General features: G+C 46.4%; 2 protein-coding genes across 2 annotated transcripts; one reads left to right on the top strand and one right to left on the bottom strand.

Annotated features, from left to right (window-relative positions):
• Positions 1–1,369: 1,369 nt before the first annotated feature.
• On the bottom strand, positions 1,370–19,172 carry TRA2B (transformer 2 beta homolog; the record flags this gene model as incomplete). The annotated part of the gene is made up of 9 exons (XM_079539912.1): positions 1,370–1,380; positions 2,361–2,434; positions 3,165–3,227; positions 6,708–6,791; positions 7,628–7,743; positions 9,074–9,262; positions 9,934–10,096; positions 13,976–14,109; positions 19,137–19,172. 9 exons carry the CDS (start codon positions 19,170–19,172, stop codon positions 1,370–1,372), a joined length of 870 nt encoding a protein of 289 aa, XP_079396038.1.
• An 844-nt stretch (positions 19,173–20,016) lies between these two features.
• On the top strand, positions 20,017–25,216 carry CFAP410 (cilia and flagella associated protein 410; the record flags this gene model as incomplete). The annotated part of the gene is made up of 6 exons (XM_079539681.1): positions 20,017–20,115; positions 21,618–21,664; positions 22,393–22,622; positions 23,224–23,395; positions 23,944–24,037; positions 25,091–25,216. 6 exons carry the CDS (start codon positions 20,017–20,019, stop codon positions 25,214–25,216), a joined length of 768 nt encoding a protein of 255 aa, XP_079395807.1.
• Between the last annotated feature and the right edge of the window lie 1,410 nt (positions 25,217–26,626).

Below are 26,626 nucleotides of genomic sequence, written 5' to 3'. Positions count from 1 at the left end.
TGTAGCTCAGATGCTACATGGGTATGTAAGCACTTGTTAAATTAAAGCGTTTGGAAAGGGGATGGAAGCAAGCTCACACCAATGTCTTACCACTCAAATCCCAACTTGTGATGGCCTTGGTGGCACTCTCTGTTGCTGACAGCCAGCACAGCAGATCATACAACCATGATTTGTATTTTCTAAGTAAGAATGCACTAACAGGTTCCCAATCATCGATCCTTTCCCTCTAGTGCAACCTCATGGAAGAAACTCCACAGAAACCTCTGATTTGCTAGCACTAAACTGCACTTACTCCAGGCCTACTACAAGATACAGGCACCTATGCTACTGGGCTGGGGGCTGCTCTAGTTAGATGTAGTTCCACATTGTTCCCAAATCTTGCAAGTAATCTCCCTCTATGTGTATGATATTCATGAATCCTAGTAGGTAAAAATGGCACTTCTGACTGTTTTGAGTAGAAAATGGAAAGGAAAGCACTGAGTCATACCGCCTCCATCATTTTACCCACATATGCAGGTAAAGATGGACTTTCAAAAGGAAAAAAATCAACACTGTCTGTGTGTTCCTACATTGCCTTTCGTAAGCGTGCGGCTATTTACTTCCCAGGAAACCCTCTCCCCCTTTTGAGCTCTCCTTAGAGGATTACATCTTACGTGGGATAAAGCATCTGCTAACAGCTCACCCCCCCCACCCAAAGCTCAGCAGCATTACCGTACGTTGCTAAGTTGTGCTGCTCCATGTGTACACCATCACTGAGTGCTGTTCCTTCCTCCTGCTACTGTGCACGTTACACATGGACATCTCTACGCACTGGATTTACATACCTGAAGGTATCACAATTAGAAAACAATTACCCAACAACACAATCTTAGTGTGAACTTTACTAATGAACTTTGTGTCATAGGTTATGGAATATCGTGTACGTGTGGGAGTCTCTTTTCAATCCATAACTTATACTTGTCAAAAGCACAGGGAAAAAAAAAAAATCAAACTTTTTTTATTTTATTTTTCACTTTTTGAAAGCACTTTACACAGGTTTTGATCTTTAGAATACCTTGGAATCAGTAGAAAAAAACTAACTGAACAGTTCGTTTTTACAATAGAAACCTTTCAGGAGTCAAAATTGAGACTAAAAAAATACATGCAAAACATACTCCTTTCAAAACACAACTTGGAACAAAGCACCAAACTACACAAATATGCAGAATGAAACAGCATCACAGAAGTATTCTTCATAAAAGGTGTAAAAGTCACCTATTCACTAGGCACTGTTCACTTGTTTAAACAGAAGAGACAATAAAAATATTGTCCACAAACTCGCAATTTCAACTCAAAGGCTGTAGCTAGAAATTCCTCTACATGTCATGCTTTAATAGCGACCTGAAAGAAAAAAAATACACAGGATTAGACTTCCAAACACTAGCAGATCTTCAAAGTTCTGATTTCACTTGCACACCTCCAGTCTGCATCAATTTCCTAAGTGCCCAATGATCTGCCTGTCAATGCTTAACATCAGCACTGTTCTGTAAGCCCAATCATGTCAGACACACGCAGGGCTGACATTTCAGCACACAGCAGGTATGTGCACTGTAACTGGGGCTGAAGCCAGTTCCCCCATGTATCAGTAAAAGCACAGTCATATCAGAGATACTTTTTACAAGATACTAGAAAGGTTCTGCAGTGAGCTTCACAAACATTTGTTATTTTAGGGAACGGAAATCACTCTTGCTGGAACTGTCAATACTCTGAGTATTCCCACCCCAAAGTCAGTATCAGTAAAAGCACAGTCCCACCTGTCTTCCTTTGGACACAGACAGTAAATATGAGAATGCTGAGAACACAGCACATTCATTCTAAGTGTATCCATTACGAGGGGAATATGCTAGGAATGCTACTGCATCTTTAACTTTCTGCCAAAATATAGCTTTATCTGTCATGCAAATAAGCTGCTTTGACAAAAGCACCATTTAGATGCTGGCTTAAGTTAGCCTCCTCTTTTCCACGTTGCATCAGCAAATTTAGTCCCAGTATCCAAACCTGTGAGTTCAGCTTTGCTGTTCTACACTTCACCAAACTCTCAACATGCTACAAACTGCTGCCCAATCTGAGTTCCCAAGAAAGAAGCACTACCAAGCAAGAAAAAAAAAAAAAAGCAGCATTACCTAGTTTATTTTGTTGCAAACTAAATATTTGCTCTACCCTCAAGGTTGCCACTTGCTCAATGTAACTTTAAAGGGAACTGTGATTCATAACAACATAAATACAACCACATAAAGCCATTAGGGATGGGAAAGCTCAAAGGAAGAAGTTGAGGAGAAGTGGAAATGAGCTTTTGACACGAGAACTCTAGAATTACTTACGAGGTGAATAGGACCGAGATCTGGATCGAGATCTGTAGCCCCCTCGGCTGTAATATGGGGATGGTGATCTCCTCCTGCAAAACAAGGCCACAGAAACAGCCGCTCTGTTAAACCCCGTGGTGATGAGTGGCAGCAGCTCTATGTAGATACTGTTATATCAATAGCGTACTCAGGAAAGCTAATGAGAGTATGAAGACCTGATCAATGCTTCTACTGGAGAAAAGGCAAATCTTTAATAAGACTCAAATAGTCTTTTTGTGAATAAAGGGCCAGAGTGATATTACAATGGACTAATAAAGGAAATAAGCTCTCCTACATTGACTAGGAGAATTCACATTCACATTTTACATGTATGAGTTTTCTGTTCCAAGCCAAAAGCATCTCAAACACCCAAATCAAAAGCCCAGTCACACTTTGAGTTTGAAATACTTGTCTGGATGAAGAATTCTGGGATACCTTTTCAATCCAACCACAAGTTTCTCAGTTCCTTACCTAGTTTCTCCAATCCCTTTAATAGTCATTCACAAAAACTATTCAGGACATTAACTTCTTGGCACAGATCACAAGTTTTTCTTGTGTAAAGCTGCACTAACCTGCCCCCATACTAACCTCACCCCTTCACATAATGAGGAAGCCTTTGAAATAAATTCCACTGCTCATCCAAGATTCTCAAGCATTCAACAGTTGCCCAGTTGCTCTTACTGCATTTGAAGATATCCTCAAACTCGATTCAAACATCCCAAAGATGCCACGCAGAAGAACGTTTCCATTTTTTACCGGACACCAAAAGCTTTCCTGGCATACCTGTAAAACTGATCTCTGTCTTGAACAGCTCTCCATCCTCCTCCTCCTCCTCCACCTCCTCCTCTGTGAAGACAGAAGCAGAACAGTTTTGAACATTTAACAAAGAAGCTCACCATGCAAGTAAAAAACACGCTCAATCATATGATAAAGTGAAGAGAAGAAAACATTTGGTAGCTTAACTAGATAAATACTTTGTTACTTCCCTACTACCTTCATTTTTGATTCCCAGGTGTTAGCTGAATAGCAAATACTGAAAGTGGCAAGGTGCAGCTGCAGACGTCTTGCACTCCGCTGGCCAATACTGTGTTTTACATCATACTCTTCAACAAACAGTGATTTCAAAGCAGTATGAAGCCTCTGCTTTTAAAAACATTTCCATTCTCAGATGCTTATCCATTCAAAGCATGCAATTTTATTTATTTGTTAAGCCTTGAAATCAGATTGCTAAGGAAAGATGACCAAGGTGACACCACGGCTGAGGTAGACACCCTTAACACTTCATCACGCTTAAACACGGCATCTCCAGAACAACTTCTTGTACAGAAGTCACCTGGAACTGAACAACAGGTTATAATACTTCAGCAATATTCAGTGGCTGATCTGCTACTTCCACAGATTCAGATATAGCAAAGCATTACTGAATCAAGTTTGGATTATGGAGCAGGTGTGACTGTCACAGCTCAAAAAGGCAGCAATCATACGACAGTCAAGAAAATCCACTACATTTCTAACCAACAGGTCTCCTATTTTACTTTTTCCCCCCAAAGCAAAGTTTCTCCATTTGGAAGATTAGGCAGTGTGCGGTATTTTGCATCCCTATTTTGCAGGCTGAGTATTCCACAGCCACATGAGAAAAACTTTAGCATGACAACCCCATCCTGCATTGTATTTCCCTTCAGGTTTCACTGCACAGAAAGCAAATAAGGAAGAAAACGTGAAGTAATTATTGCTCATTGACTTTCTAGGGTTAAGCACTACTGTGTAACACTTGCAACTCAGGATTTACAATTTATATACCCCATTTCCCTTATTCAAGGAAGAACCCACAGCTTATGCAACACCACTCTGCTCTCTCCTTCAAACAAGCAATACCTGCAGGATAATTACTAAGCATTTAACTAGAAAAGACCATGGTATTTGTAAAGCAGACACGTGCAAACATCTGTGGCTTACTTTCAATCTTTCTGTATCTGCTTTACCTGCTATATCAGTATCTGAGAAGATATTAGAAAGGTTCTGCAGTGAGCTTCACAAAGATTTGTTGTTTTAGGGAACGGAAATCACTCTTGCAGAACTGTCAATACTCTGAGTATTCCCACCCCAAAGCCCTAAACATCACATGACAGACACAGAATGGGAGAGCACACAGGAAGGTCAGAACATCGCCAGGAGCACAACTGCCTGCAAGAGCTGAACCAAAGCGTGGCTATGAATTCTGCTAGCACTAAAACCAGCACCAACTGAAGCAGTTCACTTCTTGCTGGCCTGCTTTTCCTCCCCTAATTCACATACTCTTCTTTGTACACAGTCAATCTCAGTCTCTGCATCTATTCTCAGTAGTATGCTCTCTGAAGTGAAAAAATTCAAACTTCTGATCATGTTTTACAAAAAGATCTGAGCCACAGTTCACCATCAGGAACCACAAGAAGTAAAGACATGTTATACCATAATCTAAAGTGAGGAATCTAAAGGAGGAGTAAGTTACAACTTAAAAAAAAAAAAAAAAAAAAAAAAAAAAAGGACAGCCAGAAAAACTTGATAAATCCTTTGTAAAAGGAGATCTGTACCACAAGAAAGTTCAAGAAGAGAAACTGACAATACAAAACTATTATCAAACATTCTATAGCCCTGTTTTTTTGCTGGTCTCTGTATGCTTTTGGCGTTTTTATAAGTTTATCACAATTCCCCCCAAAGGAGGAAGAATTAAGAAAATGGGAGAAACAGACTTCTCTGTTCCCCAACATTTCTGGGAGCTGCTTCAGTTGTTTTGCCTGCTAGCTTTCATTTCATTATCTTCAGGACATTAAGCAAGATGAGGATAATTGTCAATTTTTTGTACCTTGTGCAGAAAGCTTGGTCAAAGAGCTACTTTTGGGTCTCATCTACTTCATGTGGAAGCTTATGTACAATTGCTGGCAAGATGAAAACCAATACATCTTGTCCTTGTAGCAGCTTAACCTTGATAACAGGCATGCATTTCTCCAGGATGTTCAAAGCCACTGACGTAGCACGGAAATGGATTGTTAAAGGCAGAAAATACTCTTTCCCAGAACTATGAGCAAAGCACTCATGTCTCCAGCATTCACTGTCATGATGCAGAGGCACCTTGATCCTCCCCCTGGCCCCTGCAGTGCAGAAGCACAGCTAGGCAGGGAAGAGAGAAACAGACCAAATCCACAACGACAGGCTGGGAAAAACAAGTGTTTGCGAGCAGTAGGAGAGGAAAAGGAGAAGGCTGTCCTCAGTGACATACGAATGTCCTGAGGACCATACAAATGTAAACACAGAACATTTTCTTCTACATCCAGAAGAGCACACTGCAAGGATTCAGATTGTTCATTGTCTGTGAGCTATAAGAGAACGTAATTCAAACTCATGCTTCTCCAAACATTGTCATCAAGCAACCGTCATAGATGTACCCAGTGCTGATGCATTAAAGCACAGCAAACAACTCGGAACGGCTCTATGATTCTGCAACCAAAGGTACATTGGGCAATTAGATAAAAAAATGAAGTGTCATCTTCGTGTCCAATTTAACGTGTCTGAGTCAAATTCTAGGAATTTCACATGACACAACTCCTCCTGTGTTCCGTAATAGAGAACACAGAATATAAAGCCAGCTGTGTCACCAAAACCAATTAAGTGCCAACCAAGTTTTCAACAGATTTTCTATCAACTTTACTAGCCCCCCAGCAATCTATGTTGCCACCTGGAAATTCAGCACTTTCAGGGAAGTTAACCACTGTACTATTGAAAACCCAAGACTGCAGACAGAAATAAGAAGCCCAAGTGCCTGCAGTAGAACATCTTCATCCGAGCTGATAACGGTATGCTAAAAAAAGCCTTGCCAAACAAACTTCCAGTACAGAACAAGCAATCCTGTAAGATCTGATTCTTTGCTTTGGCAACATTTGAGATGTCATAATTGTTCATAGGGGATAATGGTGAGTACTGAAGCATCCTACCCATTGTCTATTACATTCAAAAACTAATTTAAATTTGGCATTAAAATGCAAACTCAAGTATCAGATCAGCACCTGTATTCCCATCATTTTAATGATGGAAAAGGAAAAAAACAGCATTTTAAAAAAAAAGTGAGTACAGAGAACGGTACTTTGTTTTCCATAAATTAAAAAAAGCAATGCAGAATAAACCACGCTCAAGTTAAACAGCACGAAGCATTTCTCATATCTGAACAACCTCATTTGTACTGACCAGCCATTTTTGTACCGAGATCCCACAATTAGAATGAGCACAGAAATATCGTGGCGCACACTGGCAGAATGGAGGTGAAGCAGTTCAGCACTACAGCCGTTGCCTCACCTGTATGACCTGCTGTAATAGTCACGATCGTCGTACCCTCTGTCATATCCCCTGTCATAGTAATCCCGCCGCCGGGAGCTGCCACTGCAAGTGACAACAGACAATTTCACTTAATAACGAATCAATCAATTCTGTTTGCAATGCAGTCAGTCAAGCATGTGTTATTTTAACTGACTCAAGTCTCTGGCCCCCATTCTCACAGTTGAAGTGACGGTGTGAGTGCTTCCCAGTGCTGTGGATGGAAACAGAACTACGTAACACTGCTGTTTAAAATCTGCATCTTTAAAGCAGCTACTTTCCTCTTTGTTCTGAAACCTCTCAACGTTTTAAGGCAGGCACACAAGGAATTCTATGTGCCTGCACCAACTCCTCATTCACTTCTAACTCCCAGGAAGCTTTTGGAAGAATTTCTCCATTAAAAAAGATAAACTTAGAGCCTCAATACAACACCAATACACAGCCAACAGCACTGTAAGCAGAAAATCTTGGAAAAACAACTGAAAGATTACTTGGGAAAACAACTCACATTGCTGGTAACTTTGTCAAATGTTTACACTATGGATAGGGCAAACTGCAGCAGAGCTGCACAGTAGTATTTGTTGAGGGACGCTTGGAAAACTAGAGCTTGCGAAGCCACTGGTGTTTGAGAGCACACAGGGAAACATCCACCATTCAGAAACAACTTGAAATACTTTAGAAATTCTCCAAAATTCTTACTGCAGGCTTAAATGTGCAGACAACTTATGTTTGGACTGCTTAACTAGTGGACACAAGTTTCTGCTTACTGTAACCTAGACTGACCTCAGATCAGCCACTGACAAATTGTTTTGCTGCTGTTATTTTGTTTTTTAAAATACAGGATACAATGTATCCTGACCCTTATGCTTCCAGGGGAAAAAAAAGCCACAGTAGTAACTTACTAAGTGGGTCTTCCCATGTAGATTCCAGGGGTAGGTGTGTGAGGTCTTTTTGTTATGGAAAAGTCTACCCGGATTCTTCTTCCATCCAACTCCATTCCATTGGCACGTTCCTTAGCCTAGGCACAGATAAAAAACAGTTAGCTGGAGGTATGAACTTTACTACCTACACAAATTCCTAACCACTGCTTGGAATATTAAGAAAAGCCCTAAAAGATCTCAGTTAAGGCAGTTCCAGATTTCGCTTATGCCTCACATTTATCTGAGCCTAAAAGCTAAGACATCCTAGGCTACGTGGCTATAAGCTTCAGTAATTACTTAAACATGACTTATATTGTGTGAAGTGTCTGTGAGGAACATAATTTACCACCTGTTTCACTGTTTCTGATATGATCAAGAAGAGCGTTTGAAAATGCTTCTACGAGGAATCTTAGCTGCTCCAACACGGAACTTCAAACACAGCACAGAAGCCCCCACTGCTCCAAAAGACATCCTCAAACCCTGCCCTAACCTTGAATACAGTAATAACTGAATCATAAGCAAATACTCAACAAAACATCTGAAATAGTTTTTGTTTTTCCTGCCATGTAGGACATTCAAAGCTGACATTCAAAGCTTCAATTTACCATGGAAGTCATATGCCAAACTTCAGGGGGGGAAAAAATAGCTACTCAGATGGTACAAAGTGGAATTTATGCAGAAGATAAGCCTATTCGAAGCACTATCCAGGGCAGGTCTGAGGGCAGACTTATACACTTAGCAAGCTCCTTTCCCTGATCATTCTGTAGCAATTGTAAGCATATATTCAGTAATTTGTTGTTCAGCAGAGACATCATTTCAATACAAAGCCTGTCTGGCCTTTTACTGTTAGGTGAAATTTTCTCCCCCCTTTACAACCAAAGCACTAGAAGCAAGCAGAATGCATATTAACACTTCCCTAGGGCACCTGAGCATTTGAGAACACTGAAATATCAGTCTGGGGCACTCTTAACATTAAACAGAAGATCACATATGGAGTTTCAGAAGAACACACCTAATTAAGAGAAGAGAGCACATGTGTTTCTATTTTCCTTTTCTTGTTGGCACAGTTCACACTACAGTAGGTTGATGTTTGCTTCTGTGAATTATACAAGTCAGTCCATACAGAACCAGAATCATAGCCTTGCACTATTTCCTCTAATACAAAGGATGCCTCTTTTGAGCAAACACTGACATTTTATCACGAGGTCTGAAGTACATTTTAGGCTCTGAGAATGCAGGGAAGATACTGTTGCATTAGCTTGCGTTATGCTTATTTCATCTAGTGAAAGCAATTAACACAAGAGGTTCCTGTGTCACATTTTAAGGTCAAGCAGTGAGTTACCCAGGCTACATCCTGGTATAAAACATACATCCCAGCAACCAAAAACACAGCAAACATCCCACACAGTCCATGCCACAGCAACTTACCTCCTTAGCATCCTCAACGTTTTCAAAGTACACAAATGCAAATCCCCTTGAACGTCGAGACTGCTGATCGTACACAATGGAAACATCAGCAATTGGACCATACTTGGAGAAAACTTCCCTCAGATCTCGTTCTGTGGTGTACAAGCTCAACCCAAACACACCAAGACAGCAATTTGGATCAGGATTTGCCTAAAGGAAGAGAGAGGCATCAGAATAAACACCTGTGTTTGCTACACCAGGAATTGCACAAGTTTGAATTTGTCAGAGCTTCAACAAAAACACACTGCTCAGACCACAGCTGGGTTAAATTGAAGGAGACACTTCTATTCTAATCAATCCTACAGACATAAATCCTTCTCTCATAGAAATACTTTGTATTTCCGGAAGCCCTGTACCAACCATAGAGGCAGCACACACAAAAAAATACTGTCTTTGCTCCAAAGACATACTGGTGACTGCTGAATGTGGATACAGAGAGGCATGGATCACATCATACATTTTAGCCATTGCTTCCTTGCCAGCTTTAGCTGGAATCCCACTGCTCTCAGGCACCCGAGATTCAACAGCTTTCTAGTTGCTTTACAAGCTCTTAATGAACCACTAAGCCAGCTTTAAATTAAATGTTTTAGTTTTCCAGACTTTCTAGATTTAGGGAGGACAAATGCCTCTCCCTCCTAATCCTACCTCTGCCCTCACTGCATCCATCTGCTTGTTTACTACAGCAGGCACACCAACATCAGCCTGCACTGCCAGCACTCATCTTTCAAACACACCTCAGCAGGTTGCATTCCACGGAAAAGGAAGACGAACGAACTGATTTGAAGATGCGCAGCAGTCATCTACATGTAGAGCACACGTACCCTGTTCCCAATGTGGCGCCTGCGAGTAGACATGGGGGAATGGCTGTGACTGTGCCGCCGCCGGTAATCCCGACTGTACGACCTACTTCTGGACCTCCTGTGAGAGCGGGAACGAGAGCGTGACCTGGTGTAGTGCCTGCGGGAACTCCTCCGGGATCTAGATCTGAGGAAAAAAGAAGAGGGACAGTGTTTTTTCTTCTAGAACCTTGCAAAAGTACCTCAGATAGTCATAAGCAGAAGTCTGAACAAATGTATTTTAAGAACCTGTGGTGGCACATGGCACGTGATTAAGCTACGATCAATTGAGTCATTAATCTCAAGGACCGATCTCTCGGTCTTAACGTATTACTGAAAAAGAGAGGCTTCAACATTTTGGTTGGCTTTCGATTCCTCAAAAAGCTTCGAACTTACTTTGCCCAGAACATTCACAGCACTTACAGCAGTATTTAAGTAAAAATAAAATAGCTGAAAATTCTCTCCAAAAGACTTAGTAGAAAGAGGGAACAGGAATTAACAGCAAAGGTGACTGTCACATGCACAACTGGAGAGGTGCACACTTCTGTTCACTCTAGCACTCAGAATAGCACTGCCTTCAATGACACAGATAGACAAATATTTCTTTTAAAGAGTTCATAATGACAAACACAGGAATCTGCAACACACCCCCAAAACAGAGCTTAACAGGACTGAAGAAGTTAAGTGGTAGTACACTTATGTACCTTTTACTGTTTTAACAGTTATTTACCATTAGCTGTTTGTACACGTTTACATGTTCACCTTTCAAGTGTATTTAGGCAGAGGTGCAACTGCTCACAAATTTCAGCTTCTACTTAGAAGTGTTTACTGACAGCACCAGCTCCGTGAGGCCAATGAACACTTCAATTCCTTCAACTAAGCCCTCAGCTCTCCCAGTGCAGACAGCCCTGCCTGAACAGCTAGGCAGGCACTGGAGCAGCTACACCCGAGTGTGGTGTGCTGTTTGCAGTCACTGAATGACCTGCATTCCATGCAGCTACAAAGAAAATGGCTGCAAGACTAAGAAGTGCACTGAACAGTTTAATATCCCAAGGTCCTTAGCCATAAGTTACTCATCTTCATGCTCTTATTTGGGCCTGAACGCCCTTCCCCTTTTGTGAAAGCCGACTGAGCCCAGAAGCCACTGCTGCAGGACTAGGCGTCACACAGTAGCCCAAACACTGCCCTGGCACAAACGATGCTCTTGATCCAAGCCAGTTTTTACTCCCTCCTGAGCATTTAACAGCTTCATCCACTATCTGGTTTTGTCACCAGTTAAGCATCTCTGTCTTTGACCTGTTCAGAAGTGAGCCCAGCAAGTCTTGCCTTCCCCAGCTTGAAGAATACATACACTTCCAGAAGAAATGACTTCAGCATGTCCCATTACAACACTTAGGTATGCACAGAGAACAAGTAATTGGGAAGGTGGGTGGGGTATAAGAACAAAATACTGAAAGAAACAGAAGAGGGAACCTCCCAGAGGCAGGGAAGATTGTATAAAAAGACAATGAAATAATAAAATGAGAAACTCAGCATGTGCACACAGCGACATCTCAGCCTCTGGTACAGGAAGCCTGAAGACAAACAGAGAATCGATGTTCCACATTCCAGAAAGCACCCACTACAATGAACAAAAGCTAGACCCTTCTAAGCTAGATAAACCACTGAGAGAACAAGGCTTATTTTAAATAGGCACTGGTCATACTGCTGTCTTAAATGCTAAACACTACTGCCATTTTTCTCCTCTGCTGCAAAACCATCACAGCTGAAAGTCATGTTCCTTCATCAAGGATTGCATAGACATTACAAAGAACCAGGCAAAGACAACAAGCCTGGGCAGAATACCTGTTGTTTCGCTGATGAAAACTTCAAGAAAAACAGCTTTGGATTTTTCAAATCAAAAGCATCCACAGCCCAAAGGACAAACATGCAAAGACGCAGATTTGGTCCTAAGAAAAGTTCACATTTATAAAGCTAGCGGCTCAAAAATATATTTGCAACAGAAACAAGCACACACTATGAAAGACTTCACAATGCTCTCTCTGGTGAGAGCCAGAGCTCATGACAGTGATGGCACTTCAAATCAAGATTTGAGGATACTGGTTCTGCATACAATTCACAATTCTGCTAACAAACCATCTCTTAGGCTTGCAAGATCCTTTTGTTATTTCCAGCTGTAGGTATTTTCAGGACAGCTGTTAAATGCTCAGGAAGCTGTGGCAGTCATAAGCACCTACTGTTGTTCATCAAAAAGAAGTCAGATGCCATGGTACAATTTGAAAGGTTCCTTGCAAATGGAAATATTTGCATGGTTACTTTAAAAACCGTATCACAGCAGCAAGACTTGGAAGGCCTAGTTCTTGTGTTTGCCTCTAGCAGCATTTCAAACTATGTGAGGCTGCATTCCTACATGGCATTGAGGTTATTCTGCAAGCGAAAAGCAGTGCTTCAAAGACTAAGGAAGCCCAAGGGGTTACTATGGTGCAGAAGAACATGCTGGGCTGGGTCTTGACTTGCTTGCCACTCTAAAAGGTTCCTCAAGGAACATGTGTGGTCTCTACCCACAGAGCCTTTAAAAGCCCAACTGTATGAAGTTCCAAGAACACCATCCAAACCCAGAGTAGTCTGTCTGAAACAGAAGTTTGGACAGGACCTCTCCTGAGCCATCCTACAATCCCATCACTGCTGGCAACACCAAGTATTCATTCCCTCAACTTCACATTTCTGTTCTTGCACTACAGGTTAAGTGTATGATTTGACAATTGTGTCTGACAAATATACAGCAAAAACAACCTTGTTCCTCTGCTGTCAAAATTCTTGAGAAGGTATTTACCTTGCCACTAAAGTCTTTCAGATTGTTCATTCTAACCTTACAATCCAGCCTAAGCACAGTATACATCATCATTTTCCATCGGGGGTGACTGCGTGATGTCTTCCAGAAATGTTATCCCTCCCACACCCTGACCCTGAGGCTCTGGTAAACCTAATTCAGAGCTTACACACAAAAACATATTGTGAACAGCTCAGCTGGAAACGCTACCACTGAAACCCAAGCTTTTGTTTTTCTCCTCTGAATGCTTACAAATGACTGAAGGTACCATCAATACATTCATCCTGCACTCGGCACTGCTCTAGACTCTTCAGAAAATAATGCCATTCACCCTTCTGCAGGCTTTGTAGCCTCTTCATCCTTGCTTTTTAATTATGTACCCTCTGCACAACACCCATGGTAAGCCCAATGCCAAGTGGGCAGTCCTGACGTTTACTGCCTTATTTTTGGACCATGGGCATATTTTGTGTCTCAGTAAGAAGTCTGTTAGTGGTTTCAAGGGGGATGCTGTCACTGCCTGCAGCCCGCTTAGCAGATAAGTCAAAGGACTGGTAACGCAGTCCTAGAAGCATTTTCATGCGTTCAATTCCGGAACAAATAACAAAGTTACTTTCTCCACAACTTTTTTGGAAGCTTAGGAAGCTGCCCAATCTTTAGAGCTCTTCAGACAATTTCAAGTCCAATTAGAACATGTTTAAATGCTAAGACAGGTCAGTTCTGTTTTTTATTATACTTATCTGCTTTTTTCTCAGAGAACGAATCAGCAATTATTCTAAAACATCAGTGCTTCCAGTGAAGAAAAGAACAGTGTCACCTAACACATAGGATGCAGTGACATGTCAGTTTCTTCCAGTGAAGAGGAAAATAAAACCCAGAGCTCCTGGAGCGTCAGGCTCAGAAGCTAGCCATTGTTCGCAGAGAAACTTCAGAGGCAGGCCAACTACAAACCAGACCATCAGAGATACAGGCCTACAAAGCAGAATGCTTCTCAAAAAGGGCTGCAACAAGATCTAACTTGATCATTCAGCTTTCAAATTCTGAAACCACACATGCCCCTTTGCGTATGCACCATCACCAATGACCCTCGGTAACAGAACTGGGCTGCAGTGCACTTCAGTTCACCTCTGACATAGTAATCCATAACAATCCAAAGACATCTGACTCGCCAAGAGGAGGAAGAGGTAAAAAGGAACTCACCTGGATTCAGACCTGGATCTAGACTTTGACCTGGAACGCCTCGAATCCTCCTTAGATCGAGATCTTGCAGGGGTGTGCCTCCCCGACTTGCCAGACCCATGAGCACTTCCGCTTCTGGAAGCAGAACGGGATTCCTGCACGCAGATATTGAAAGCCTAATTTGTACACAAGTTCTGGTTTACCTACGGTCTGTAAACAAGCTCCAGTGAAATAAATGGTAAAAATTCATATCTATGTGTCCGGGCAGTTGGCATTAGAACTGCCTAGATTTTTAAGAAGTTCTTCCCTGGTAGACACTTCTTTACCCTGCATGTACTTTTGCTATTAAACAGATAATGCATGCATGTTTAGCAAAATATACAGGGACACATAAACAGACTAGTAATTACTTAGCGTAGTGCTTTCAGATTCCAGATTACTTCTTATCTTAACTTCATTTTTATTCCTTTTCTTCATTCTTCCGTTTCAAATTCTGACTTCTTTCATCTTCCCCACTTCACACAAATTGCTCAATATTCTACAAGTGGGACTTCTGGTCTGATAATTAGCATGCATTCACTTTCTTTTTTTTCAAATTTCAGCTTCACTTATTCCTGAGCTTCAAATAATTCTCATTTATAAAACTTGTCAAATGGCGACTTCCGCATTTTCCTTCTTCAACATTAACCTTAATAGAAAAAGAACAGGATGAAGAATATTTAAAAACTCCAGGATAAAATCTAGTGCCAAAACTGAAACTAGAAAAAAAAATGTTCTGGACTTTTACTACATATGCAGAATCATATCTACCACTTCCCTATTATTTTATAGACAATTTCAATTTAAGCTTAGCGCTACGTAACTAAATTTGCTATTTATGCCTATATTTAACAGCAAATGCACCACAGATCAACTAACGACCTACTGATCAATGCCAGCATGAGCAAACTCCCATACTTGGTACTTTATGAACCACGTACTTAAAAAAGTGCCTGAAGTCAAGTTAAGCCCCTGCTGCAGCCAGAGATGCCTCAAAGTAGAAGAATGCAGAAAGCAGCGCAGTTCCTCTTTCAGCCACTTCCTTCCACAACCCTGTTGCTTTCTGGGAGGTGCTTACAGGCCGTAAGCCTGTGGGAGTGCTCCCAGCTCGCTGTGCCGCTCTGCCTGCACCAGTTACACGCACAGGCCTCACGCCTCCAAATGGGAGTTTTCCAGAGTAAAAACAGACTTCTGTGCAACAAAGCAACACATTCACATGCTGCCCTGCAAGAATATCCCACCTGCTCTATTATTTACATGCACTCTGCTTTGGTAACAATCTGAGCGAATTAGGGCTTTCAGACATGTTATTTATTTCCAAATCATCAGACAGGGTTTGTTCAAAAACATTCGATATATCTCTAACATCTCTTATATCTCAGCACTCAACTTAGAGGGCATTCTGTATCATTCACAAAATCATTCGCTAAACCAATGTTCAAGTGCACTTAAGCTGCTTCCATGCGACTTACAACAGAGATTTGCTATTCACAATTGCCTACTGTAAAATAACAACAGTTGAGAGAGGAGGAACTTGCAGCGTGAAGCAGATTATTAATTAATTAATACTAAGAGCAATAGAAAGAAAGCAAAGTTAGTCAAAGCCATGTTCTTCTTTGCCAAAACAATTAAGGTGTTTTAAGCCATTGCCACCATACTCAGCAAGTCTGTGAAAGGCAGTGGAAATACTGAGGCCTGAATTACAAATTAGTTTACCCTAAACCTGCTATTTCTTTCAAAAGAAAAAGCCCACGTAGATGAGTTCTGAGCAAATGTAAAAGAAGAGAGTTGGAGAAAGATTTTAAGAAGGGATTGCACACAAAGAAACAACAATTAAGGCCGTTCTTCCTTTGAGGGAATCTGCTACTCCCTGAACATAACCCTCTCGACAGACTTCAGCTAGGCAGAAGGAGCAATGCACAGAGACAGAAGGGCTCAGACTGACAGGACAAGAAATGCTCACTGCTGTGGGAGGAAGGCAACAAGGAGCACCACGCACAGCAGCACCCCCCACACCCTTCTGAGGATTTTTGGAAGTCGTTAAGCTTTGAAGAAATACAGTAGGAAAGTGCTATTAGCATAAGCAAATGGCTGATGTCTTCATCTGCAAGCCCCAAACTTTATGCCCCATTGTGTGACCTGCTGAAGGTCCACATAAGCTTGTCCCACTGTTCACTGATATTGGGATATCCACTACTTTTAGTCTTAACACAGTGCCTTCTTTTCCTTTTTGCTCCTTTATGAATTTCAAGCTTAAAAAAAAAAAAAAAAAGAAAAAGATGCATCAGGCTCACATCATGGGGAAAAAGAAAATATAGCAGGAACTGTTGTTCCTGCCATATTCAAGTACTTCTGGTAAGCAAATCAAAGCTGATGCTCCTTACTGAAAAGCTACTGTTTCTAATCCTGAAAAGCTGAAGCACAGACAAAATCACCACAGGCAGAAGCAGCTGCAAGGTATGCACCATAACTGTGTTAGATCTCTACTTCCCAATCCAATTTTTCCTCACACAGAACTGTAGATTTGTCTTACAACTTAAATAGTCAGTATTACTGGTACTATTTATACTAAAGCCTTACCAACTCAGGTGTTTCCACTCGTTGTCCTGAAGGAAGGCATACAACCTACCACTGTGCATTACCAAATCTGACTGCAGACTGATTCAAGGTGTCAGGGTGCCAGTTTCACACACACTCAGCCATGCTATTCCCAAATTTACCAATGGGTCAAACAGAAAAAAAAAAAAAAAAAAAAAGCAAAAAACAAGAAAAAAGCTTCTGCTTGTCCTTTTGAAGCACAGGATCAGCTGATCACTCAGTACTGTGAGCTGCCAGAGAAAAGCCCCTCAGCAAAAAAAGCCAAATGACTTTCTGACAGCTCAGGGTACTGCACTGCCTACCAGGAGGTGTGGCCTGAAGCTGGGGGAGGAGGCACAAAGCATGACCTACCTTGGTGGCATCGTGTTACCACACTGTTTCTAACCTTCCCAGACTATCAATTAATTCACAAGGTGAATAGCTATCTGCAGGCTGCAAACATGCAGGGGGCAGAGGAAGCAAGACTTGCTGGCAACCAGCCTTTTCTCCAGCCCTACTTAGCTACACACACTCTACTGAGCACAGTGAATGAAAACAAAAGTGTCTTCAGAAACAGCCATAGTTGGTTATGGTGTGCTGCCAATATTCCGATGCTCGAAGCCATGTATCACTGAATAAGTTATCATTTCTTTAGCTTTAAAGTTTCTAGAGTTTAATTTCATCACGAAGCATAAGCTGAGAAAGAGTTTGACTGCAAACATTCAGAAAACAAACAAAAACTACGGCATAAGACAGTTTAAGTTCCTGCTGCCTCCAAAACAGCAAGTGCCATTACTTGTGGAAGCACCCAGTACTGCTTCTTCATCCCCAGAACTGACAGAGCATTCACCGCTACCTCACACAGCTGGAAATGGAACCAGACAAATTCAGCTGATCCGGTTCCCAGATCTGACTGTGCAAACACTGCTACAAGGGAGAAAGCAGGAACACACCTCTTGTTGGCAGCATGGACTTGGAACAGCTTAACAGACAGCTGTAAAGTCATACCCTCGGTTATACATCCAAGCAGAGTTCCTACTCTGCAAGTAAATTTTGGTGCTTGCAGCACAAGGAAACAGAAGGCCACCAACTAAAATAGAAGTTTTGGTTATTCAAACAAACACACTAACCAACATTGGTAGTAACGCTCAAAAAGCCACTCCCTCACCTACTCTAGAATAGCAAGCTTCTAACTAAATGGCTGCATCTTTTAGCTTTGCACCTTTTAGTTTTACAAACAACTGCATACAACTTACCTATGAGTCAAAGCTCAGTTACAAAGGAATAACATTCTTCTAAACATGCTCTAGTCAGTTGCAACTTACTTTAAACCTTGTTCATGATGAAGATGGTCTGTCCATTACTTTTTTTTTTTAAATAAAAGTACACAAATACAAAAACAGACATACTCTACAAAATTATGTTTCAAGAAGGCTCTACAATAAGGTCTTAATGTTTCCTACCATTCTAACAAAAGAAAAAAAGCTCTATGCAGGTTAGCCTGACAAGTTTCTCTAAAGTTAAACTACTGTCTTAAACTGGTTTTGAACCTGACTTGCACAACTGCAATATATGCTTAAACTAACATGCAGAAATCCCTGGGTACACGAGATGTAATGCTCCCTAATGGCAAACACACCTGGGATAAGAATGGCATGAACTGCGAAGAAAAGAGCACTGGGGGCAGAACAAGTCTATTCCTTAACACCAGTTTTCAGTATCCAATTCCATCCAGCGTTTTCTAGCCTCCAAGGATGACAATTTTCTGACCTACCCTACCCTGAAATAGTAACACTCACATCCCACCAAGCTTTGCTGTAGCAAAAAGGCCATTTTCAAAGAAAGATACAACAAGACATTGCAGTTTCCCTCCCCCCTCAGTTTTATTACGTTTCAATTCTTTTGACCCCTACAGTGAAGGTTTAAACTCCGAGCTCCCTACCAGCCCCACAATTCCTCGCTCTGCAGATTAAAAACTGACACTGAGACAAGCAAAACACGGCAGTAAGGGCTACAGACCTCGGAGACTAAAGGAGAAACGACTGCAGTAGAAAACCTCCCCCCAGAAGCGGATGGCGATGCAGTTTTGGGGGAGGATAACAAAGGACAAAGAGGCGGCTGGGTTCCTCCTCAGCTCCGCCGCTCCCCTTCCCCACCCTGAGCCCCCGAGCCCCCACAGCCGCCCCGTGCCCCGAGGGGCCGCCTTCCACCAGAGCGGCAGCCCGCGGACAGCCGCAGCACGGGGAAGGCCGCCCCACAGCGCCGGGCCCGGCCCGCGCCGCCCGCCCTCGGCCATTTTGTCCCTCTCGGCGCTCCCGGTCACCAGCCCAAGATGGCGCCGGGCCGCCTCACCGCCCCGCCGCGCGCCCCCACCTCCTTTCCCGCCGCCATCTTCCCGCGTCGAGCCCGGCCCCGGCCCTCCTCAGCGGCCTCCTCGCCGCCGCCGCCCCTCCCGCTCCGCCCCGACGGCGACGCGGGGGCGGCCGCTCCACCCGCCCGGAGCCGGAGGAAGTGTGCGTGTGAGGGGAGGGGCGGCCGGGCCGCGCGCTCAGGCTCCGAGTATTACCCGCTCGCCGTAGTTCTGCTCCCCGCTGTCGCTCATCGTCCCGCCGCGCCACTCCCCGCCACCGCCGCGCCGACCCGACCCGACCGTCCCCGGCGCCAGCGCTCTCCGCAGAGGAAGTGACGTGTGCCGCTCGCCGCGGACCCCGTCCGTCCCGCCGCCCGCCTTCGGCGCGAGCCCCGCCCAACGGCCGCGAAAAGACCCGCCCGGCGCCGAGGCCGTGAGGAGAAGCCCCGCCCTCACTCTTCCCGCCTTGCGGAGAAGCCCCGCCCCTCACCCTCCCGCCTGATGAGAAGCCCCGCCCCCCCCACCGCCCCCGAGTCATGGCGGCCATCTCGTCCCTTCCCATGCTTAGGGCACGGTGCCCACGCAGCCTCCAGCGCTGCTCCTCTGTTTCCGCACCAGGACAAGCGCTGCTCGCCACCCGCAGTGCTGCCAGGGCCCCTAGATGGCACTGCCTTAGGGCTCCCCAGCTCACCTCAGCCGCTTTGAGTGAACGTTTCCAAGCGGTGTGGAAACAGCTGTAAAAATCACTGCGCTCTCCGGGGAAACAATCAGCCCAAGAGCCCTGCTTCAGTGGTGGAAATGGGTCTACTTCCAAAGTAGCCACGCGAGGGCAGCACAGCACCGCCGAACGGTTCCCTCACAGCAGCGCTGCTTTTCCCGGGCTCTGCCTCAGGGCTTTGTAACGGTACAGCGCGGTCAGTGGCACTGTGGTCAAAGCAATCATTTTCCTCGCCCTGCGTTACTCGGGGGACTGGATTTTTCCACAGATTCGGCGGTTTTTACATTTCCTAAGCTCTGCGGCCTGCCCTGCTCCGCCCCGGCCGGGAGGAGCCAATGCTGGCGGCCGCCCCGCCCTTAGCGACCGCGGGGCCCGGCCATGAGGCTGAGCCGGGCGGCCGTGCTGGCCCGGGCCAAGGCCGTCGCGCTCGATGGGGTCCGGCGGCTGAACTGCTGGTGGGGGCCTGGGATGGGGGGTGTGGGGATAGGGACAGGGCGGGGGATAGGGACAAGAGGGGCCTTGCCGTGGGATGGGTGTACGTGGGGATGGGGGCAGGCAGGGCCTTGAAGTGGGAGGGACGGGCACAGGGCTGGAGGCAGGCACGGCGTTGCGGAGGGGTAGGCAGGGCTAGGGCAGGGGACAGGCATGGCCTTGCAATGGAAGGGACAGGCCTAGGCATGGGGCAGGCAGGGCTAGGGGTTGGGGACTGGCAGGGCTAGGGGCGGGGCTAGGGTTTGGGGACAGGCAGAGGCTTGCAGTAGAAAGGACAGGCCTATGGATGGGGACCAGCTGGGAGTTGGGGAGGGATAGGCAGGACTAGGGCAAGGGACAGGCAGGGCCTTGTAATGGAAAGGACAGGCTTGGGGATGAGGACAGGCAGAGCATTGAGGAGGGGTAGGTAGGGCTAGGGGCAGGAGACAGGGCTAGGGATGGGGACAGGCAGGGCACTGGGGACAGGGTTAGGGTCTGGGGACAGACAGAGGCTTGCAATGGAAGGGACAGACCTAGGGATGGGGATAGGCAGGGCATTGGGGAGGGGTAGGCAGGGCTAGGGGTTGGTGACTGGCAGGGCACTGGGGACAGGGCTGGGGTTTGGGGGCAGGCAGAGGCTTGCAATGGAAGGGACAGGCCTAAGGGTGGGGACAGGCAGGGCCTTGTAGTGGAAAGGACAGGCCTAGGGATGGGGACAGGTAGGGCATTGGGGAGGGGTAGGGTTTGGGGACAGAGCTAGGGTTTGCAATGGCAAGGACAGGCCTAGGGATAGGGACAAGCAGGGCATTGGGAAGGGATAAGCAGGCCTAGGGTTTGGGGACAGGCAAGGCTGGTGAGTGCTGAGCAGCCTTGAGGTCCCAGGCCTGTGCACAGCAGCCCTGGAGGGGACAGTGGAGACAAGGCAGAGGTGTGTGGGATAGGCCCAGGCCTGCTGCTGGGGTGAGGGCATAGCATATGGGAGGTTGTGGCCAAGGCCAATGCAGTGATAGCTCTTTTCTCCCACAGGGGCAGCCGCCTCACTGATGTAAGTACCACCGTGGTGCCATCTGCTCATCTCATCAATCCCCTGTACCTGGAGAGAACTGGCACTGGGAGGGTACTGGGGCCTTGTGCTCCCCTGGCGGTACAGGATTTAGGCTCATAGGCACATCTGCACTGCAGGAAAGGGATGTCCGGGTGAGAGGGATGGATCCTTCCTAGAAAGCAGTGTAAGGACGTCAGAGCTACTGGAAAGAAGAGCAGCGAGATGCTGGCAGGGTGCAAAGGGTGGAAGCTCTGCTGATTCTGTGCTGGCTCTGGCAGCAAATCCCTCAGGCAGTGCGAAGCTTGGGTTAGATTGAAGCAACCCGGATTCCTGCTCTTACTTTTATCTTATTTGTGCGTGGCTTAAACTGCTGTGGTTTTTGTTATTATGTTTTGCTTTGTTTTTGTTTTTGTTTTTTTTCTCTTGGGAGTGCAGTTTAATGTTTCTATCTCTTCCTGCATAGATATCGATATGTCGGGATCTGCCCAACGTTGAGGTGATCACATTCAGGTGAATCCCAAGCTGCTGGCCTTGGAAAGAGTGGAGACCACGTGTTCCACACAGCTGTGTCCTGGCATTTGGTTTGGTGCTGCCTCTTAGAGTGTGTCTCCAAGCTGCCAGCCTCTCCTCGCCTCTTTTCTCAAGCAGCAGAGATGTGGAAATGCTTATCCTTCAGCACGCTCCTCTGCACCTGTCTCCTTGCTATTTGTTCTGAGAGGGGCTAAAATGTCGTAGGGTTTTTGCTCCTTCTGTCATGTTCCATGATTTAAATGGGATTTTCTGGGCCTCCACATGAAGCCAGTTTGCAGAAGGCTGGTTGAAATGCTTGGATCTCTCCAAGCTCCACATTTCTGCCATCTCATGTGGAGCTTCTGCTATCTTTGAAATTGAGCTTTTCATCTTGGGAATCTTCTGTGGGTTCTCCTTCAGCTTGAGCTGCTAGAGAAAAGGGCGTCAGTGTGATGCATGGTTGGGGGAAGCAAAAGCTGTTTGTCATCTTCAGCAGAGAGCAGCGCCTGCTTTTTTAATTCCTCCCTCTGTTTACAAAGATGAAATGCCATCTTTTTGTTCTGTGCAAAGCCGTAGGCTCCTGAACACCGCCCTCGCTGTGTCGGTGTGAGGCTTCTCAGTGAAGCTGATGCAGAAAAAGGGGCTGAAAAGCTGCGTGCTTCAGGGACCCTGCTCACCACTTAGGGCACAATGAGGAGGGGTGGGCTGAGCCTGTGCTCTCTCTGCAGCCTGAATGGCATCTCAGACCTCGAGCCGCTGAACCAGTGCCAGAATCTGAGCGAGCTCTACCTGAGGAAGAACAACATAGCAAGCCTGAATGAGCTCTTCTACCTCAAAAACCTGCCCCGGCTCAGGGTCCTGTGGCTGTCTGAAAACCCCTGCTGTGGCTCGGACCCCCACCGCTACAGGATGACGGTGCTCCGCAACCTCCCCAGCCTGCAGAAGCTGGATAATCAAGGTGGGTGCTGGCAGGGAAATGAGCCCTGGGCAAGGTGAACTGGAAACCACTGATGTGCTGGTGCCTCTTGTTCAGGTGTCCTTGGTTCTTTGTGATGGGGAGACGTGGTGCAGGTGTGCAGGCAGGCAGGATCTGTTGGAGGTCGAGAGTCCCCTCTGTAGAACCATTGCTCCCAATGCTCTGCAGTGCCAGGGTTAGTGCTAGCTGGGCTGAAAGAAGCTCATTAGAGCTGAGACTGTACCGTTCATTAGCGGTTTTTCAGAGCTTTCTCCTTTGCTCTGGCAAAGAAAAGGATTCTGTAATTGAATCTGCGGTTATGGAAAGAGCTTTTCTACCTGCTAGCAGTAATTTGGTGGCTTTTGGAGCCTGCAGAGCATCTTTGCATCCCCGCCTGATATCTTTCTCCTTTTAAGAGACGGCCACTCTTCTCTTGCGCAGGGGAATGAAAGCAAAAGGCCTCTACAAAGCAGGATTGTTGGGCGAAATTCTGCCTGCGTAGCTCTGCAGCAGCAGCACATTCCTGATCACAGGCGGTGTCTTTGTGGGCTGCTGGAGTTCATTGCAAACAAATGGCTCCAGGCTGTTGTTTTTGCTTTCACAGCCGTGACAGAGGAAGAGCTGTCCCAGGCCATGGTTGATGGGGAGGAAATCACGGCCCCACCAGCCAGGAGGAGCATGGAGAACGGCTGCTCCGCATCCACAGAGTCCAGTGCTGCCGAATCCACAATGGAGACTGAGAGCGAGCTGCTGAGCTTTGGTTTGGAGGAGACCAAGTGAGATGTTAGGGCTCCTGAGCTGGACTCGTGGGTAGCATGATAGGATCCTGCCAGCCGAGCCCCATCCTCTGTGGGCCAGCCCTGCAGCGGGTGCAGATTCTGTCGTTCCAGTTAGCTGTGCCGGGTCTGATTCTCTATCTGCCAAACAGGCTGTGCTGTAGCGGGGTGCTTGCTGGCAGCTGCATGTGCAGACAGAGGTGGGTGAGCTCTGGCCCGCTCCTCCTTAGCTCCCCTGCAGCATGCTTTGGTGCTTGTGGCACCGTGCACGTGTTGGAGTGCACTGTGATGCAGTCAGTTCCCAGTCCCACGGCTGGGAGCAGCCTCCTCGTGGTGCATTGCCTGCTTACGTCCTGTTGCTGTGAGGTTCTTATTACAGTTTTGCTCAGGCTTCTGTATTTGTAGGCAGCTGAGGTGTTGTGGAGATGTGCTTTGAATCCCTTGGCTAGATAATTGTTGGGTGGCTGCTGGTGACTAGAAGTTTGGCCTGGCAGAGTAAGGTTTTGCCATCTGGTTATTGTAACGTTTGCTCTTCTCCCTTTTTTCAGCAAAATCCGAGAGCAGCTTGGTATGAAGCCTGTTCCTAGGGATAAATTTTCCTCCTTCTCACCTCAAGAGATGGACTGTAGCCAAAATACAAGAGTGAGTATCTTTCAACACCAAATTGCTTTTCATCTTCAAGATGCCGTGCAGTGTTTTTATTTTCCCCTGCGTGCAGAGAATGCCTGATGAGGTTTGTGCTCTCCATCTGTCTGCCCACGGGCACGTGTGTCCCTGCACTGTGCTGAGAGCACGTCAGAGGTGGGCAGCAGCTGAAATGCAGCTGGTGAGCGGGAGGATGCTGAATTGAGAGCTTAGGTGCTTCTTCAGCCCCCTCGGTGATGTCGCCCCAGATGAACCTCGTGGATCTTGGCTGTGCAGCTGGGAGCTGCTGTGTTCTGGGCTCAGTGCCATCGCTGCAATTGGCATAGGAAGGCCAGAGTGAGGATCTAGGCCGTGTTCTGCCTCATTCCAAAATTTGTTGTCTGCATTCTCTTGTTCATTCATGCTTTAAGCTTCCTTTACAGTACCAAGAGCACTACCGCAGGCCCTGGCTTTTTCCCTCTTTTTATTTTTTTTCTGGCAAAATAAAAATTAAGGGGATGTGGCCACAGACTGCAGCTGTGGAGCTTCAAGTTGGACATTAGGAAAAAAGTTTTTTCCCCTAAAAGGTGTCTAGAGAGGTTGTGGAATCTCCCTCTGGAGTTTTTCATGGCATGGTTTGACAGAGCCACGTTCTGGTGTTGGCAGCAGTCCTACTTTGGTTGGGAGGCTGAGCTGGGGACCTTCAAAGGTTCTGTCCAGCTCCTGTTTTCGCTGTTATCTTGCTGTTGCTCAGATCAGAGTGGGGCAGGTCCTTTCCTCACCCTTCATGCAGGCACACTAGGGAAGGACAGCTGCTCAATTGAGCGCCCTTTTCCCTACAGGAGCCAGAGGTGTGCGGGCACTCTATGCAGGACTGGGTGGACGAGTTTGTCCTGCATTCCAGTTAGTCTCCTCCAAGGCAGCCTCTGCCCCTCAGGGGTGTTGGTTTGTCCCTGTAGGTACAGGTGATGAAGTCCCTAGAAGGAGCAGCAACTCGAAAACCGAGTGCTCCCCTTCTCTGGGCCGGCGTTAACGTGCTTGTATAAAGCAGCATCTGTCTCATCCTGGCAGAACAACGTGCTGAGTGCCATCCTGCTACTCACGAAGGAACTGGACGCAGAGGGTCTGGAGGTCGTCCAGGAGACAGTGGGGAGGAGACTGCAGGCCTTTCGGAAGAGGGAGCTGCAGGAGGAGTGAGGGTGTGTGCCGTGTCCTCCCTGGGGCATTCGGTGAGGCGGGCAGCTCGGCCCCAGCCCAGCAGCACCGCTCTGCCCATACATGCCTGGCTCAGCACGTTCCGCCGCACTTCCCCTGCGGATGGGGCGATGCTGGCTGAGTGAAAGTGCCCCTTTAGCTCTCCTGACATTGCCCCTGGCTGCGTGCATCACGTTGGCGGGATCTGCCTCTCGGGAGCTTTCCTGCTGGCGTGGCAGGCTCTGCTGCTGTGTGCGTGTCCTGTCACTGAGGTCATTCGATGGGAGCCACAGCGGGATCAACAAGAAAAAGCTAGCGGGGCTGCAGGCAGAGGTGCTGCTGTGCCCTGCAAATGAAGGGGTTGGCAAAGCCTGACAGCAGCCAGAAGTCCCACTGCTCCCTGTTGGCCGAGCGCTTGGCCAGTTGTCATTGTGGGTCTGCGTAGAGCAGGCTCTGAAGGCAGCTTCTCTCACAAAGGTTTGTTTGAATCTTGGAAAGACGCTGCCTAAAGGATTTTCAAGAACTCTCCGGTACAGATGGTGAAGGTCAATGTCAAATTCTTAATTTATCTTAAACTCCTGGTTTCTTTTGGCCTTGTTAGTACAAGCAGCATCTGACTTGGTGGTCAGGTGGCCCAAAGAAGACCTTGATTCAGCCTGGGTGAAACAGCAAATCCTGAATGCTCAGCTGTAGTTTCGCCCCTGCATGCCCTCGCAGGCATTAGAGCAGCCTAAGGAAATTTTAACCTCGGAGCAAAATATCCCTGTGCATTTGGGGAGAAAATGAGCCAAGCATTACTGTTCAAATGCGCAGGAATCAAGGGTGGTGCTTAACTGAAAAAGCTGAATTCAGAAAAATTTTACCAAGCTGTTAAATACCATTTGAAACATTGTGTCATAGCAAATAAAAGCCATTTTCCCTGTAGGACCTATGAGTTGTGCCTGGGGCTCAGCAACCGTGGTGAGAACAACTGACTCTGGGCATTGCTGTGTTACTTCTGGGTCACAGCTCCCATTGTGAGCCCTGTGAAGCCGGAGGGCAGCTGTTGGCCCCTGCTCCATCCCGCTTCACTGACTGTGAAATGCTTCATCTGACTGCTGTGCTGCTCATGACCAGAACTGCTGCACCTCCCTGCTTTGCAAAGGTGCTTTGCTACTGGGGCAGCTCTCTGCAGCAGCCTGTCTGCAGCTGAGCTGCAGGGAGCAAAGGCACTGTGAGCAGGGCTTGGTGCAGAGATGCAAAACCTGCAGAGGGGGGCACAGCCCTCGGTGTGAGTCTCTGCAGGGCCCGGGGTGGTTGTGGCTCTGCTCCCTGCGTGTGTGTGGGCACCCAAAGCCCTGCAGTGGGTTGTGCTGATGGGAATGCTCCTTGGGGGCGTGGGCAGCCCCCTGCACACAAGCACAGCTACGTGGC

The sequence above is a fragment of the Tetrao urogallus genome, assembly GCF_951394365.1.
Source record: "Tetrao urogallus genome assembly, chromosome: 9".
Lineage (NCBI taxonomy): Eukaryota > Metazoa > Chordata > Aves > Galliformes > Phasianidae > Tetrao > Tetrao urogallus.
Note: the sequence above shows the minus strand (reverse complement) of the source record. Positions and strands in the feature narration are given on the sequence as shown.